Below are 16123 nucleotides of genomic sequence, written 5' to 3' on the forward strand. Positions count from 1 at the left end.
CCTGAGGGGGCAGATCGGATTCCTACGTAATGCGGGGCGGTACCTGCCTAGGAGAGTCACACTGATGAGGGCTGGGCCACACCGAGGGGAGGAGTCACGTTGAGAGGAGGGGTCACAATGACGGGTGGAATCGCTCTGAGAGGTGGGGTTCGCCCTGGAAGGGCGAGACGGACAGAGGAGGGGTGTCGCACTGAGGGATTCTGGCACACACTGTTGGCGGCATGGTCACATTGCGGAGATGTTCCTCTGAAGGAGAGACTCTCACTGAGGAAAGAGTTGGTTCTCTGAGGGGGAGGGCTCCTTGAGGGGCGGGGTTTTGCCAAGGGGTGGGATATTTCCCTACAGGTGGAGACTTCTCTTTTGAGAAAGAAGGGCATGTGGACGAAATAGTAAGAGGAGGCTCCAGGCTGTGTGGTCAGTGCGCAGAAGCCCCTGAATCTAAACTTTTTTCGCGAGAGGCGGGATGGAGTGAGCAGGACTTGGGGCCACACCTGGAATGGGCTGGCCAAGGGCTCACTACAGCTCTGGGGCGTCACAACCTCCGGGGAAGGTACAAAGTGTCAGGGAGTCGGAGGTTTAAAGTGTAAGGGTCGAGAGCTGGGAAATGGGCAGGCTCGGCCAGGGCGGAGGCTGGGCAGGTGGGTAGGTTGCTGCCCCGATTGTGGCGGGACCAGAGGGGTCTACTTTTCTACCCTGCCTGTCCATGGAGTCCAGGAGTCCGGCGGCTTCCAGAGCCTGGCCCTCAAAAGACAGAGACCCGAGGGAGGGAGGGGAGAAAGGGCTCTCACGGCAGCTAAAAGACCTTTGAGCTGCGCATACGCACAATGAGCCATTAATTCCCTTCCGTTATTTAGCTTTGGCTTTAACTTCTTTGACCCCGACTTCTCAGACCCACTAGCCTAGGGCGTCCCGGCCACTGGTGGCGGGGTGCGCACCTGAGGGGGCGTGGCCGCTGCCCCGAGGCGGGCTCGAAGGAGTTAAGCAGAGGCCCGGCTCAGCCCCGCCCCCGGCAGGCCGCGGAGCCTGAGCCCCAGCGGCGAAGTGGAGCAGCCGCCGCCCGCCCGCCCGCCCGCCTCCGCCTGCGGGGAGTACCCCCGCCTGCCCGCCGGCGCCCGGGAGCGCCACCGCCACCGCCCGGCCCAGGCCCAGGCCCAGGCCCTGCGCAGAGCCGAGCGGAGCGGCGTCCACCCGGGCGCAGCAAGCCGGCGCGGCGGGGGCGGGCCCAGGAGCTTCGGCAGATCTTCCATTCTCCAGGGCGGGAGAGGGAGTGGGAGCTCCGGCGCCCCGGATCCGGCTGGGCCCGCACCCATGGCGAGCGCGGCCTGCCCGGGCCCCGGGAACCCTGCCATGTGAGGCAGGCCCGGGCTGGGGGGCCCGGCCATGGCCGGGGAACGGCCCCCACTGCGGGGCCCTGGGCCCGGGCCCGGGCCCGGAGAGGCGCCGGGGGAGGGGCCCCCGGGGCCGGGGGGCGCGGGCGGAGGCCCGGGCCGGGGCCGCCCCTCCTCCTACCGGGCTCTCCGCAGCGCGGTGTCCAGCTTGGCACGCGTGGACGATTTCCACTGCGCGGAGAAGATCGGGGCCGGCTTCTTCTCTGAGGTCTACAAGGTAGGACCAGCAGAGAGGGCAGAGGGGCGGGACCGAGCCTTAGACGCGAGGCTGGGACAAGGGGGCCCAGACCCTGGCGTTTCGCCCGACCTGCGCGGGACTCGCCAGCCCCTGCTGCCCCCAGGTTCGGCACCGACAGTCAGGGCAAGTCATGGTGCTGAAAATGAACAGACTCCCCAGTAACCGGGGAAACACGCTACGGGAGGTGCAGCTGATGAACCGACTTCGGCACCCCAACATCCTAAGGTGAGCGGCCCCAACCGCTTGCTGGGGGAGGGGGAAAGATCCCGCGGGAAAAGTGGGAACTGTCCAGGGGCCGGGACTCTTCCAGACTACCTTGCTGTCTTTCCCATCCTCTTCCAGGTTCATGGGGGTCTGTGTGCACCAGGGACAGCTGCATGCTCTTACAGAGGTGAGGATGAACCAGCAAGGGGGGACCCCACCACCAAGGGGCGAGTCAGCGGCCTGGTGCATCTACAGACGAATAATGAGGGGCAGCAGGACGTCCTCCCAGGGGAGGCTTTCCTGAACTTCCCTTTAGGCAAACCACAAATAAAAGGCCTCAGCTGGTCCCGTCCTTTATATCCTCTAGAACGGTGCTGTCCAATAGATCTTCCTGCAAAGATGAAAATGTTCTATATCTGCGCTGTCCAAAACCACAGCCACTAGCCACATGTGGCTAAGGATCCCTGGGAATGTGGCTAGTGTGACTGAGGAACTGAATGTTCCATTTTGTTTAAATTTAAATAGTTGTGCGTGTGTATGGGACAGGACAGGCTCAGGATATGAATGGAGGAGCCCTAGAGCAGACTCACCCTCCTGACTTTGTGATCCTCCTGGGTCCCCTGGCTTAAAAGTGGGAGACCTAGGCTACTGACTGAAATCTTGACATTCATTCCCCTTCTCCTACCCCTGTGACCCAGTATATGAATGGGGGGACTCTGGAACAGCTGCTCAGCTCCCCTGAACCCCTATCCTGGCCTGTCAGGCTCCGCCTGGCTTTGGACATCGCCCGGGGCCTGCGGTACCTGCATGCCAAAGGTGTATTCCATCGAGACCTCACCTCCAAGGTAGGCTGGCCAGGTGGGTGGGGGCATGAAAGGAGATTTGAGATTTATTAGATTGTAACTAGCCCATGAATATTAGAGTGTGGGTAATAGACATCAGGATGTTGGAGTAGCAAGACATTGGAAAGAGGGGAGGACTGGGATGAGGGGGAGTGCTCTGAGGGACTGAGTATCGTGCTGTTTCTGGAGTGATGGATGACGTTGAAAGATGGGGGAGCATTGGCAAACTGGAAGATTAGAGAGGGCTGGGATTATTCTGAAGTGACAGGTCTTTGGGGCGTATATTGGGAGATCAGAGAACCGAACGTGATGGGCATGTATGGATGCGATATGTGTATCTCAGAACTGTCTGATCCGACGCGAAGACCGAGGCTTCACAGCAGTCGTGGGTGACTTCGGGCTGGCCGAAAAGATTCCTGTGTATAGGTGAGGTGAATGCCCCACCCACTAAACCTCCCAGAAGGCTCCAATCTAAGTGAAGCCCACAGGGACATTTCCCTTGGGGTGGGGTGGGGGCTGACCTCATCCCCTTTCATTTGGGAAGGTGTCTGGGTGGGATGTTCCTGGCCACTCAGCCTCTGCCCCTGCCCTTACAGGGAAGGGGCAAGGAAGGAGCCTTTGGCTGTGGTGGGTTCTCCATACTGGATGGCTCCAGAGGTGTTGCGGGGTGAGCTGTATGATGAGAAGGTAAGATATAGGACTTCAGGAGACCCTTGAGATACTCTTATAAGGCCTCATCCCAAGTTCTGCAGCAATCCTACCGGATGTTTAGGAGATGCCCAAGATCCCCCTGACCCCTCACAGGCACCCTCTCCAACACATGAAAACTGGCAAGACTCCCCTGATTTCTGACTTGACATGAAACTATCTTTGCCTCCCCCTGACATTCTCTTCTACCCCTAGGCTGATGTTTTTGCCTTTGGGATTGTCCTCTGTGAGCTCATCGCAAGAGTACCTGCGGACCCTGACTACCTACCCCGTACTGAGGTGAATGATGTCTCCAAGTTTAAAAAAAGAAACTCTAGGAGTGGTGCTGTGGTGCAATTAAGGATCCGGTGCTGTCTCTGCAGTGGCTCTGGTCGCTGCAGAGGCTCGGGTTTGATCCCCAGCCTGGTGTAGTATGTTAAGGATCTGGTGTTGCTGCTGCTGTGGCATAGGTCACAGCTGTGGCTTGGATTCAGTCCCTGGCCTGGGAACTTCCATAAGCTGCGGGTGTGACCCCCCCCAAAAAAAAAACACCTCCAGACTGGGCAGCTCATAACCAAGGAGGGGGTCCCTGGAGGTCGAGGCCCTGGTCGGGGCTCAGAAGGAAAACTCAAGGAAGGTTGACCGAGAGGCCCCTCCTCTCTGTCCCCACAGGACTTTGGCCTGGATGTGCCTGCTTTCCGGACCCTGGTGGGGGATGACTGCCCACTGCCTTTCCTGCTCCTGGCCATCCATTGCTGCAGTGTAAGTGCCTCACTCTCCCTCCCTGCCTTCCACCCCCATCCATCAGCTGACCAAGCTGGCCGTCCCAGGTGACGGGAGGAAAGCTCGGAGACCCTCTCTTGGAACACTGAGTGAAGCTGCCCCTGTCTCTACCCATCAGATGGAACCTAGCACTCGTGCGCCCTTCACCGAGATCACCCAGCACCTGGAATGGATCCTGGAGCAGCTGCCTGAGCCAGCCCCCCTCTCCCGGGTGCCCCTGACACATGGTCAGGGTAAGTGAACAAACTAAAATCCTTTTGTTTCTCTCTTCCTTAGAGCTTGGAATTACCTGGGGAGACTAAGTGTATCTATTAGTTGAGAAGGCTGGGGGTGGGAGTAGAGTGAAAGGACATCTCAAAAAAGAGAGTTTTTAATTCTAGAGCCTGAGGGATAGGTAGGAGAAAAGAGGTAAAAGGGGGTGGAGGTGACACCTTTCTCTATCCAAAGTCCCCTGTGGGACTCCCTTTTCACAGTTCTAGTCTCACCAGCCTCCTGGTGCATAAGGAGGCCCTCAGGAAACTGTGATCAATGCTGAAAACAGTGACCACACACTTCTCTGTCTATAGGGTCTGTTCCAAGAGGGGGTCCCTCTGCCACACTGCCCAGGCCAGACCCCCGGCTCTCCCGAAGCCGGTCAGACCTCTTCCTGCCCCCATCGCCAGAATCACCCCCTAACTGGGGGGACAGTCTGACTCGAGTCAACCCCTTCTCACTCCGGGAAGACCTCAGGGGTGGCAAGATCAAGCTCCTGGACACACCCAGCAAGCCAGCCGCCCCCCTGCCCCTTGTGCCACCTTCACTGCCCTCCACCCAGCTGCCCTTGGTGACCACTCCAGAGACCCTGGTCCAGCCTGGGACACCTGCCCGCCGCTGCCGCTCGCTACCATCATCCCCTGAACTCCCCCGACGAATGGAGACAGCACTGCCAGGTCCTGGCCCTCCTGCTATGGGCCCCTCGGCTGAAGAGAGAATGGAATGTGAGGGCAGTAGCCCTGAACCAGAACCCCCAGGACCAGCTCCCCGGCTGCCCCTGGCTGTGGCCACAGACAACTTCATCAGCACCTGTTCCTCGGCCTCCCAGCCCTGGCCCCCTAGATCAGGCCCTCCCCTAAACAACAATCCCCCAGCTGTGGTGGTGAACTCCCCGCAAGGCTGGGCTGGGGAGCCCTGGAACCGGGCCCAGCATAGCCTGCCCCGGGCAGCAGCCCTGGAGCGGACAGAACCCTCCCCACCCCCGGCAGCTCCCCGGGAGTCCGAGGAGGGGCTGCCCTGCCCTGGCTGCTGCCTCGGCCCCTTCAGCTTTGGCTTCCTGTCCATGTGCCCACGCCCCGCACCAGCTGTTGCCCGCTACCGCAACCTGAACTGTGAGGCGGGCAGCCTCCTCTGCCACCGAGGGCACCATGCCAAGCCACCCACACCCAGCCTGCAGCTGCCAGGGGCACGCTCTTAGCAGTGGGGCCTGTGGTCTCCAGCCTCCACCTTTGGCCTTCATGATGCCCTGTGAGGACAGAGCGCACATGCTGGACGGTGCCAGCCCCAGACGGGCTGGCCAGCTCTTCTCCCTGTGTAGGGGAGCCTCAGCACGGACACAAGGAACAGAACATTTCCTTTCCAACCCCTGGGCTTGCTCTCCCGTGGGGGTCACTGAACCAGACAAAGCATTGCTGACACATGAGACTAACACGTGCAAATTATTTAAAAATATTTCAATAAAACTGCCTGGCTGGCTCCGGGCTGCCCCTATCCGCTCAGCCCGTGCGCCCTCCCCACCCATCCCACTATGGGAGGTTTCATAGGAAGCCAAAGTCTCTTCTAGAAGTTTCTTCACCTTTCCCCAGGAAGAGTCCAGTTTTGGGGACAGATCTCCAGCAGGCAACAGGCTTGCCTAGAAATGGTGGGCATGGATCAGCCCTTGGCTAGCCACTGTCCAGGCAGAGTGAGGAAACACTGGAGGGAGGTGGATCTTGAGACCTACAGGCTGCATGTTGGGGAATGAAGGGCACAGGCTCTGTTGATGTCAGTATCTGGAGGATTAAAGCCTCAGTCACACAGACTGTCATCTAGCTACCCTGGCTCCCTCCAGTTCCAGGCTTTCCCTGCCCAGCACCCCCTTACATTAGCAGACCAAGACCCTGGAGGCTGTGGACATGGCTGTCACTTTGAGGAACAAGCTTCCCCCAGCCTCTGGGCCCAGCCCTCTGCCTCTGGATGCCCAGGCCTCAGTCCCATCCCCCACACTTACCCAGCGTAGTCCTCATCTGGATGCTTGAAAGCTGCCATCTCACAAAGGGAGGGAAGAGAAGCATGACAGTCCTCTTTCTCCATATGATGTGTCTTGCTTTCCACCTTGACACATCCTGGGCCTCGAGCAAAAAACCTGAAGAGTGGTGAGGTAGAACTAGGATAAGCTCTGGCCCCCTCCTAGCCCATCCTCACTTCTCTTGCCCGGCACAAAACCTAACCCAAGTCCTAACTCGCCCTGTCTGCCTAAAGCCATGACTGGGATGGTTCAGGGACAGGTGTCTGGACTCCAACCCAAAGAGGCTATAGGACCAGGGGAGGGAAAAATCACCCAAGGTCTTAAAGACAGAAACTCCAGTTAGGTAATTACTCTGTTTCAGGGTCCCTGGAGCTGATCCTCAAAGTTACCCCATTGCTCCCTTTATCACTTCCTGGGGCAACTCTAGTGCCCCAAGTGGCCTTGACTGAAAAAGTACAACCTCAGTTTGGGTAGTTAAGTGGCTGGGGTTCTTCATCAGCCGTGAAGCCCTAGCTAAACTCTCAAATTCTCCCTCTGAGAGAAAGGTGACATAGTTCACAAATTAGTAATTAAAAAAAAAAAATGTGCCAGGGACGGCTTGGTACTAGATACAGAATAGAGAGTAAGCCTGCCCTGAGAGTTATTAATCAAAGAGAACAAATGGACAAATGGGCAATTACAACATTGAGTTGTGAAAGTTTTAGGAGCAGGACCTGGATGGAAATCCCATGACTGTGTCTTTATGAAGGGATTTCAGAAGATTTGTGCTGCCCCAAAGTCCTAACAAACTTACGCAGTGTATCTGGTACCATCAGTCCACTTCCAGAAGTTATTTTGATATCTGAGGCCAATCCAATATGATTCAAGTGAATTCCTGTGTGTCAACGCTTTACTTCCGGGATAATAAGCATGAAAATAACGCTGAAGAGAGATTCAGAGAGAACAGAGGTCTGTGAGGAGTGATGGGAAATACTGGAATAGGGGGAGGCAGGGGGTGTTGAGAAAAGGGGACCTGGGTTAATGGAGGAAAGTGAACACTAGGGGGGCCTATGAGCTTTGGCAAAAGAACTGTGCCCAACCTTGGTGCATGACATCGGCTCATCAGTGACCACCCCCACATCCTTCAAGTGCCAGTCACCCTGCAGATGCAGGCTGATCCTTCAGTTCACCATTGCTGTCTCCTCTCTCTCGCTCTCTCGCCCTCTCTCTTTCTCTCTCACACACACACACACACACACACGCACGCACTCACGCGCGCACACACACATGCAGGGTAAGAATTTCTGCCAGCCTTTGAAGGGGGGTCATTCTCTGGGCTGTTGTCTTTATAATCCAGCCCACCAGGTATGGAATCTATCTGCCTGAGAGGCCATGAGAGGCCAAGAACCTGTTCCACATCCCAGAGCTGACCAAAAAGCTGAGATGAGAAACAGGTTCAGTAAAGATGGTTTGTAGGTTTCAACTCTCATGCTGACCCTATTCAGTTACTAGGGCTACCTGGAGCACTGGGCTGAGAAGCTGCCTGGAAAAGGTGTGCATGCCCTGTGTGCACCGCCTTCCATGACTTGGTGACATGTGTCCCTTTATCCAACAGTATCCACTACAGGCTTTTAAGGAGGGTTTTGCTTACTCCATATGAATAAAGAATGTCAGTCATTTTGGCCAGGTTAGAGGACAGAGATTTACAATGGCTCTGGCTCTCCTCCCAACTTCTCTCATCAACTGAGATGTAAAAGCAACTCCTCTCGTTCAGTATCCATCCCACAGGACAGCAGGTATCTAAAAAGGAGAAAGAGTGTGACAGCACAGCCCAGACCCAGAAGGGAAATCTCAACACTTGGGTTGAAAGTGACTACTCAGAAATCTGTTTGCTAACACTATTCCCTGCAGTAGAACCTCAGTTCCTCAGGTCCTGACTTCTGGTCCCTGATCTTTGCATTCCTTCTCCCTTGGCCTCCCCGGAAATGCCATACCTGTGTGTGTTTGGTAAAAGCCTTCAACATTTTCGACTTTACTCCTTAACAACCTGGGAAGTTTATTTTAAGAGGGCTGGTGAGGGGAGTTCCCATCATGGCACAGCAGAAACGAATCTGACTAGTATCCATGAGGACACAGGTTCAGTCCCTGGCCTCGCTCAGTTGGTTAAGGATCCAACGTTGCCATGAGTGGTACAGGTTACAGATGGGCTCAGATCCTGTGTTGCTGAGAGCTTCCATATGCCACAGGTGCAGCCCTAAAAAAAATCAAATGAAAATTAATATAAAAGGGCTGGTGGTACTCTTCCCAATTTTGAACAGGTGCAGTCCGCACCACCACCACCATTTTGGCTAACCTCACCTGGGCTGTGCATCCATGGCATGTGGAAGTTCCCAGGCTAGGGGTCAAATCAGAGCTGCAGCTTCCAGCCTATGCCACAGCCACAGCAACTTGGGATCTGAGCTGTGTCTGTGACCTATACTAGAGCTCATGGCGATGCTGGATCCCTGACCCACTGAGTGAGGCCAGGGATCAAACCTGAATCCTCACGGATACTAGTGGAATTTGTTTCTGCTGTGCCATGATGGGAACTCCAATCAGTTTTTTTTTTTTTTTTGGTCTTTTTTTAGGGTCAAACCTGAGGCACATGGAGGTCCCCAGGCTAGGGGTCAAATCGGAGCTATAGTTGCTGGCCTATACCACAGCCATAGCAATGGGGGATCCAAGCCGTGTCTGCAACCTACACCACAGCTCATGGTAATGCCTGATCCTTAACCCACTGAGCGAGGCCAGAGACCGAACCTGCGTACTCATGGATACTAGTCAGATTCATTTTTGCTGAGCCACTACAGGAACTCCTCCAGATTTTTGTTTTTAAAGGATTACCCTGGGGATTTCCCTGATGGCCTAGGGGTTAGGGATCTGGCATTGTCACTACTGTGGCTCGGGTTTGATCCCTGGCTTGGGAAGTACAGCCAAAAAGTAAAATAAAATAAAATAAAATAAATAAAGGATTACCCTAGCTGCAACATGAAAGGTGGATTTGGAGGGGGAGTGTTTAGGAAAAACATTCAGCAAGCTGTTGCAGTTATCCTTACAAGAGATGAGGATGGACAAAAAATGCAAATGGATATATAGACTTGGTGGTGGAAAACAGGGAATTCTTCTCTGACAGAGCAGGGCATCTGCTGAAAGTGAGAGAGAGGATGGTAGGGCGAGGAGAGCCAGCCGACCACTGTAGAGTTGCCAGGCAGTGCTGGGGCCCTAGCTGAGATTAAGATTAGAGTTTCAGTGGCACCAAGCACTGCACCGCTTGTCACACCTGGGTGCAGGTATTTCTGTTCATCCAGAGTTGCCAGTCAGATGCACCAAGGCAATGAAACCAAGGAGTGAGTGGGGTGGCTGAAGTGATGGGACCCGAATCCAAGATGGGTAGAGAGAGAAGTGAAGACAGGTGATGGCTGATGGGAAGGGAGGAAATGGGAGTTGGCAGGTTGGAAGGTTGGAAGCCTCTGTGAGGTTAAAGAAAAAGTATGGGGAAAGCCAGGAGGAGGCCAGTGGGGGTCAGAGTGAAGATCTAAAGCCATCCTTTCCTCAGATGAGCAGTTTGGGATGCTGAGGTCTAGGGAGCAGCTGTGGGGATGGAAGCAGCATTGGCATGGAACTGAGGTTTGTAGAGAATCAGAAGGTTGGAGAAATGAGGGCTGGAGGTGTCTTACAAAATCTCTCTGTTTTAAGCCTGGGGAGAGTATCCAGATGCCCCCGAGCCAGACAAAGCCTAACCTCTAGACAACCAGTCCATGAACATTCCAGTACCCTTGGGCCAGGGACACTGCCTCAACCTCAGCCTACTTTGGCAAACCTTCTATGTCTCCCTCTCCCTCATCCCCACATACTGGCTGGGCTCCTCCTTTCAAAGTGGATAAGCAACCCACCCTAGTTCCCTGCCCTATCACACCCCCACCCTCCTCACTGTGAGAGCTTCGGCTTTTTTTATCCCACCCAAGACTGCACCTTTTCCATCAGTTATTTTTAATCTTTTGGGGAATCTCAGGTGTGGAAAGAATGAAGTAAAGCTATAGATCCTGGAGTTCCCGTCATGGTGCAGCGGAAACAAATCCAACTAGGAACCATGAGGTTGTGGGTTCGATGCCTGGCCTCGCTCAGTGGGTTAAGGATGCGGCATTGCCATGACCTATGGAGTAGGTCGCAGATGCGGCTGGCGTTGCTGTGGCTCTGGTATAGGCTGGCAGCTGTAGCTTCGATTAGACCCCTAGCCGCCCTAGCCCGGGAACCTCCATATGCCATGGGTGTGGCCCTAAAAAGCAAAAAAAAAAAAAAAAGAAAGAAAGAAAGCTATAGAGCCTGTCTTTAGAAAAAACATGCAAACAACCAATTGCACAACCATATTCAGGTGTGCCCAGATCCTTGATGCTGATGTCAAGCCAGATGAGCCCTGACTTTGCTGCTCTGGACAGTGTCATTTTGCATTGCTGGCTGCCACCCTCCTCTCCTCCACAGGATCCTCCTTTGACAGGATCCTCCTTTGAGCTAGGTGAGTCCCCCTAAATCCTTATCCAGCTAGATCCTTCTCCCCGTTGGCCAAGGCAAGTATTCCGGTTCACTACCCCTTTCCTGAACAACTCAATGGTCCCCTAATAGATGGACAGACCCCTGTCACAAGTGTCTCCTCACTTCGATCCATTGCTCACAGCAGACCCTCCCATCTCTTCTCTCTCAGAGCACATACCTGGTGAGGAGCATGTAAAGAAGGGCTTCAGTGTGTCCTGCATACTTCTCAGCCTCCGCTCCAAGTTTATCCTCTGTACCTCCTTGTTTTTCAAGGCTTCATCTGTCGTCTTCCTGTCCAACTGGCAGGCCTGCAACTCCTCTCTGGTAGTCTGGCAAATCTTCTGTTCCATTTGTAGTGTTTCCTTACTTTGAGCCAGCTCCTTCCTGGACCCCTGCAAATCTTCTTCCCTCTGCCCCAGCTGGGTTATCTTTAGGCGCAGCTGCTGCCTCAGGGTGCTGTTAGTGGCTTCCAGAACCCTGCTCATCTGCTGGAGCTGCCGAGACACCTGCAGATCTGTTTGGCCATAAAGAAAAATTTGAAGGACATCTTCAGCCATGCTCTGATGCCCTGAGACTTCAGCGTCAGCCCTTTTTCTGTTTCTTGGCAATTTTTCTGCCTAACAGGCTGGACTATAAGATCTGACTGCCTAAAGCTTAAGGAGGTACTGGATTAGTTAAAGACAATTTAGAAAGACACAGTGCTCTGAAGCAGACCTGGCTGGAAGCCAGAGGAAAGGCTGAGGATGTGGTAGTGGTAACTCGGGGCGCTGGGGAGGAAGGGCAACTGTGGGGGAGCAGGTTGTCTGGGGCATGTGGGAAATGGGGGGTAGTCGCCATACTCACAGCGCATTCCCAGGCAGATGGCGGCCACCCCTAACAGCAGGCAGGTGAGGAGCAGGCCCAGAAGGAAGTACCGAGCGCAGCCTGCAGGGAGACAGTGGAATGGGGGTTCATGAACCCCAGGAAAGTTAACAGACTGAGGGGGTGGGAGTGTGGGAGATTCATGGGAAGGAACATCCCACAGAGGACTTGGAGCACGCATGGTGGTTTCTGTCCCGCAGAGTTTCTGCAGGTAGCGGAGGGAAGGTGTTCCAGAAGTAGGGCTGGGCATTGTTACTGGTAAGGACTGACTGAGGCGCACTACCTGGTAGGACCTGGAACTAAATGTCAGATGGAGACCGGGGAGAGGGCGAAGAAGGGAATGCGGACCAGAGTAAGGTCAGTCCCTGGCCAGACCTGCACACCTCCGAGCGGAGCACTACCACCCATGGGAGCGGGCGCTCGCACGTGACTCCCGCGACCACCCTCGCGGACCCTGGAGGGGGAGCGGCGGGGAAAGGCGCCCAGCACGAGGTCCCGCGCGCGGCCCCGCCGGGCGGAGGGCGGAGGGCGGCGCGCGCGTGGCGAGGAGCGTGCGTTACTCACGCGGGAGAATCCGCCTGGCAGCTGGTGACGTCGAGGAGCTCCAGGCGGCCGTTGGCTGCTCAGTCTGCGCCCCTGCGGAAGGGAGCGGTCCCAGGTTGAAGACAGGAAGGCCGGGGAAAAGCCCCTTCTCCCTCCCCGACCCCCCTCACCGCGGCGAGATCCCAGTCGGTCCTAAGGTGCCTTCTGCCACTGCTCCGGGACACCCTTAGCGGTGCCCGGGGTCCCCGGAGTTCCTCTTCTCCCCTGGGACTGTCGTGTTCCTCCTGGGTCTTACCTTGTTCTTCCCGGGGGACCCTCTGTCGCCCTCCTGGGTCTCCCTTTATCTTTTCCTCAGGGGCCCCTCATTTGCCTGCCCCAAACCCTCTCCCCAGGAGTGCACTCACCCTTCTCCCCTCCCCTCCCTTCTCTCTCCCGGGACCCCCCATTTCTCATTGGAGCGCAGCTCCCCACAGGGCTGCCCTGGTCCTTCGTCAAAGCCCTAGCTCCCCACTGGGATCCCCCACACACACACCCTCGGAGCTTCATCCTTCCCTGGCCCCCATAAGTGGTGTTCACTCTCTTCCTGAGAACACCTCTCCTCTCCAAGGGTATTGTCCTCCCAAGAATGCTGAGGACGCCCCAGCTCAAGACACAGCACCACCCCCACCACCCCACCCCAGGCAGACACACATCCCCTGGGCTCTCCAGACCTGTGTTGTTCCCTAATCCAGAAGGAGCCAAGATCGAGGGCCCCCCTGGGCCTGGGGGCACTTGAACATTCTCATAGGTGAGTTCTCCATCTTCATCAGCCTCTGGGTCTGGAGAGGAGAGAAAAGGTGGGATCTGGGTGTGGAAGGAGGGGCAGGAAGGAGGTTGGAGATGCAGCATCAAGGCGACATTCATCCACCCTTACCCTGTCCTAGGCGGCTGGAGACGCTCTTCTTCAGGGGAGCCTTCACAAACCGCAGGTCTGCGTAGGTGATGGCCTCAGCCATGATCCTGGGGACCTCTGCTCCCACCTGTCTCCCCCCTCTTCCACGGGCTCCAGGCTTTCCTTGCCACTTTCCCCTCTGTCCCTTCACACTTTTAGGTTCTGTGTTCCCTCTGTGACTACACACAGCTTAGTGCTTTGCCTTGTGACTTACAGTCACAAAAGAGGAAGATATGAGCTGGTCTCAGACAGATGGGTTCAGTGAAGCAAACGGGACCCCTGATCCCCAGTTAGAGGGGCAGGGGAGGGGAAATTGAGGTCCAGAGCATGGGGTTTGGGGTTGTGAGGTGTCACAGAAACATTACTGAGGCTCATTCCTGTGTCCTGCCTGTGCTCCCCTTTCATGCATCCCAGACCCACTTTGGCAGAGCTGGGCTTCAAACACCCACCCTCATCCTCTCCCTTGATTTGCCCCACATTCCTCACCTCACTTCCCAGTCCGGAGGCTTTCTGTGTGTAGTCAGAGCTTTTTTGTGCTGAGCTGTCTATGGAGTATCTCCCCAGTCATTGCTTCTCGGGAGGAAGGGGGGTGTCCTAGCAATGGGGTTCATCCTGGCGTTCCCCGCAGGTGTGGGTTCCCAGAAAAGGGTCCCTGATTTGGTGGGACTTTTCTCTCCGTCAGTTTGGGGGTTGGGGGGATGGGCCCAGCTCCCCTCCTGCTGTAGTCCTAGACAGCTGCCAAGAATCCCACATACAGGGAAGTTCTCGATCCAAAGCTCTTCCTGGGAATGTGGCAATCCTTGGGAGGATGCAGAAAATCTGGGACCAAACTGATTCTCTTATGTAAACACCCCTCGACTCTCTACTCTCGCTTCGCAGCCTTTCCCCCTCCACCCTTTTTGCCCTACTGACAGTCAGCCCCTTCCTCGTTCCATCCTACCCTCTGGCCACTCATGGAAACCTCTGTGTTCTAATATCTAAGCTGGACCCAGCAAGCTGAGTCCAGGAGGCAGAAGCTCTGGGACAGGCTGGACTGGAGTGAGGGACACCCCTGCTTGTGCTCCTCTGGAACAGCCTGGAGCACTGACTGTTCGTGCACCTTGTCAGGGGTCAGGGGTCGGGCAAGCAAAGGTCTTGCACATGGATGAAGTTGGGCCAGAGCTTCTCAGAGGGGAGGCAAAGAAACAGGGCAGGGCTGGGTTCTGAATGGGCAGACTGAAACAGCCAAGGTTTTGATATTTCCTTGCTTTGATTTTGGTTCCTCTCTTACTTCCCTAGTAAAGTTCTTCCTTTTAAAAAGTCCCTACTTTGTCCCTTTACACCCAGCCCCACTGAAAAAAGGGCATTTGTAGGGGAAAACCAGGGACAGAGAGGCCTGTCTGATGGAGAGGAAACAGTGGGGGAGGAGGGCCTGCTGAGCAGTGGTGTTGAGGTGCTCCCTAAAGTTCTTTTACCAGGATGTGACCACCCAAAGGGTTCACTGGGGTTAAGAGCCTGGAACAAGACCAGGTATGGAGCGGGGAAAAAGCCCACCCCTGGCAGGTGACATCCGCCCCCTGAGACCCGGGGCCCCACTGCAGCTGTGGGCAGGAAAAAGGAAGGAGAAAGAGTTCCTCACCACACACTAACTGCTTGTCGTGTACAGTTAGTGGGGTGTGGAGGGGCGCTGTGAGGGGCCTATGAGTCTGTCGAGAGTTCTGCCTAACAGCGTTACCCGGCCCACTCCAGAAGAAGTTCCCACTGACACAGACGCCCACATTTATCACCTGAGAAATGTGTCCGAGGGAGAGGCAGATGTCCGCATGTTTGTGAGGCTGCTGGCATACACACGCATCCCCAGATCTCTGCAGTCTGTGTGAGGCCAGCCTCTCCACCCAAGCCTGTCTGGAGGGTCAGACACAGAAGAGATTTTGTGACCTGAAGGGGGCCAGTGATCGCTGTGGGTTTTTTCCCACAGTGGGAAATGACAGGCCATTTTCAGAAGTCCTAAAATGTCATGGGAAGGGAGTTCCCTTCATGGCTCAGTACCCCGAGGATGTGGGTTGGATCCCTGGCCTCATTTAATGGGTTAAGGATCCGGCACTGCTGTGAGCTGTGGTTTGGTGAGACACAGCTCAGATGCCGCGTTGCTGTGGCTGTGGTGTAGGCTGGCTGCTATAGCTCCGATTCAACCCCTAGCCTGGGAATTTCCATATACTGCGAGTGTGACAACCTCCCCCCCCAAAAAAAGTAGGTCCTGGGGACAGATTCTACAAATATTTCCTTTTTAAGACTCACTGTTTCCTTGGGTGTCCCTGCAGCTGTTAACATCCCTGCTTGATTGAAGTTTCCAACAACCCAGTCCCCTCCCCCAGATAAGGACGGAGGTGTGTGTTGGGGACTCCCTGGGGGCCTCTGGGGGCCTGTGAGAGTAAGTGGGAGTGTATAGCAGCTGGTGGCAGGGGTGGGTGGGGACCATCAGAAACTTGCATCTGTGGTGCACAGCGCATGGGGGAGGGGACAGCATGTGTGTAAATCAGTTGCAGGGACACTTGGAGGAATTCGATAAATTGGAGATGATGTCCCAGTTTTCAGAACCAATACACACCAGGGCCTAGATTAGATGCCAGGTAAAATGCCCAAACCAAGCTTCCAGTATGCACTCAAAAGAAGTATCAGCAGGCATGCTGCCTAACTGAACCCTTGGTGAGGCTTCAGAAGGGAGAATGCCCAGATGGGAATGGATGAGCTAAACTGCAAGCCCACAGTGCCTTGGATGTCTTAGGCCAGCTGGGCCTGTGTTTCTGTCCTCTTTAGCTCTTTTGCTGCTGGTTACACATCTTCAGACATTCTGCATCC

At 55.5% G+C, this 16123-nt stretch overlaps 2 protein-coding genes across 7 annotated transcripts; one reads left to right on the plus strand and one right to left on the minus strand.

The window, feature by feature from the left end:
• On the plus strand, positions 1081-5885 carry TESK1 (testis-specific kinase 1). 3 transcript variants are annotated; one of them, XM_003121984.4, is made up of 10 exons: positions 1081-1605; positions 1730-1851; positions 1969-2017; positions 2529-2675; positions 3016-3098; positions 3269-3359; positions 3576-3659; positions 4032-4121; positions 4261-4375; positions 4709-5885. In XM_003121984.4, exons 1-10 carry the CDS (start codon positions 1381-1383, stop codon positions 5590-5592), a joined length of 1890 nt encoding a protein of 629 aa, XP_003122032.1. In that variant the 5' UTR covers positions 1081-1380; the 3' UTR covers positions 5593-5885. The 3 variants fall into 3 exon arrangements, with proteins under 3 accessions (XP_003122032.1, XP_013849099.1, XP_020921292.1); XM_013993645.2 differs by having other exon boundaries at positions 1488-1605; positions 1714-1851; XM_021065633.1 differs by lacking the exons at positions 1081-1605; positions 1730-1851; positions 1969-2017; positions 3016-3098 and having other exon boundaries at positions 2536-2675; positions 4709-5875.
• On the minus strand, positions 5815-15676 carry CD72 (CD72 molecule). 4 transcript variants are annotated; one of them, XM_021097074.1, is made up of 10 exons: positions 15563-15676; positions 15052-15169; positions 13065-13172; positions 12376-12447; positions 11794-11874; positions 11129-11464; positions 8033-8181; positions 7196-7323; positions 6385-6519; positions 5815-6120 (listed from the first exon to the last, which is right to left on the minus strand). In XM_021097074.1, the coding sequence occupies exons 1-10, from the start codon at positions 15593-15595 to the stop codon at positions 6114-6116; spliced, it is 1167 nt and encodes a 388-aa protein (XP_020952733.1). In that variant the 5' UTR covers positions 15596-15676; the 3' UTR covers positions 5815-6113. The 4 variants fall into 4 exon arrangements, with proteins under 4 accessions (XP_020952733.1, XP_020952118.1, XP_005660242.1 ...); XM_021096459.1 differs by having other exon boundaries at positions 5815-6166; positions 15563-15675; XM_005660185.3 differs by lacking the exons at positions 15052-15169; positions 15563-15676 and adding an exon at positions 13268-14997.

This window comes from Sus scrofa, chromosome 1 (assembly GCF_000003025.6).
Source record: "Sus scrofa isolate TJ Tabasco breed Duroc chromosome 1, Sscrofa11.1, whole genome shotgun sequence".
In the NCBI taxonomy this organism is placed as follows: domain Eukaryota; kingdom Metazoa; phylum Chordata; class Mammalia; order Artiodactyla; family Suidae; genus Sus; species Sus scrofa.

Excerpts from the sequence above, each read along its gene's own strand:
- TESK1 (XM_003121984.4), top strand. The coding sequence starts at position 1,381 with ATGGCCGGGGAACGGCCCCCACTGCGGGGCCCTGGGCCCGGGCCCGGG. Across the intron at positions 1,606-1,729 it reads TCTTCTCTGAGGTCTACAAG|GTTCGGCACCGACAGTCAGG; the intron begins GTAGGACCAGCA and ends TGCTGCCCCCAG. Across the intron at positions 4,122-4,260 it reads TGGCCATCCATTGCTGCAGT|ATGGAACCTAGCACTCGTGC; the intron begins GTAAGTGCCTCA and ends TCTACCCATCAG.
- CD72 (XM_021097074.1), bottom strand. The coding sequence starts at position 15,595 with ATGTTAACAGCTGCAGGGACACCCAAGGAAACA. Across the intron at positions 15,170-15,562 it reads CAGGGACACCCAAGGAAACA|ACAGGCTTGGGTGGAGAGGC; the intron begins GTGAGTCTTAAA and ends CTGACCCTCCAG. Across the intron at positions 11,465-11,793 it reads CATCTGCCTGGGAATGCGCT|ATCTGCAGGTGTCTCGGCAG; the intron begins GTGAGTATGGCG and ends ATGGCCAAACAG.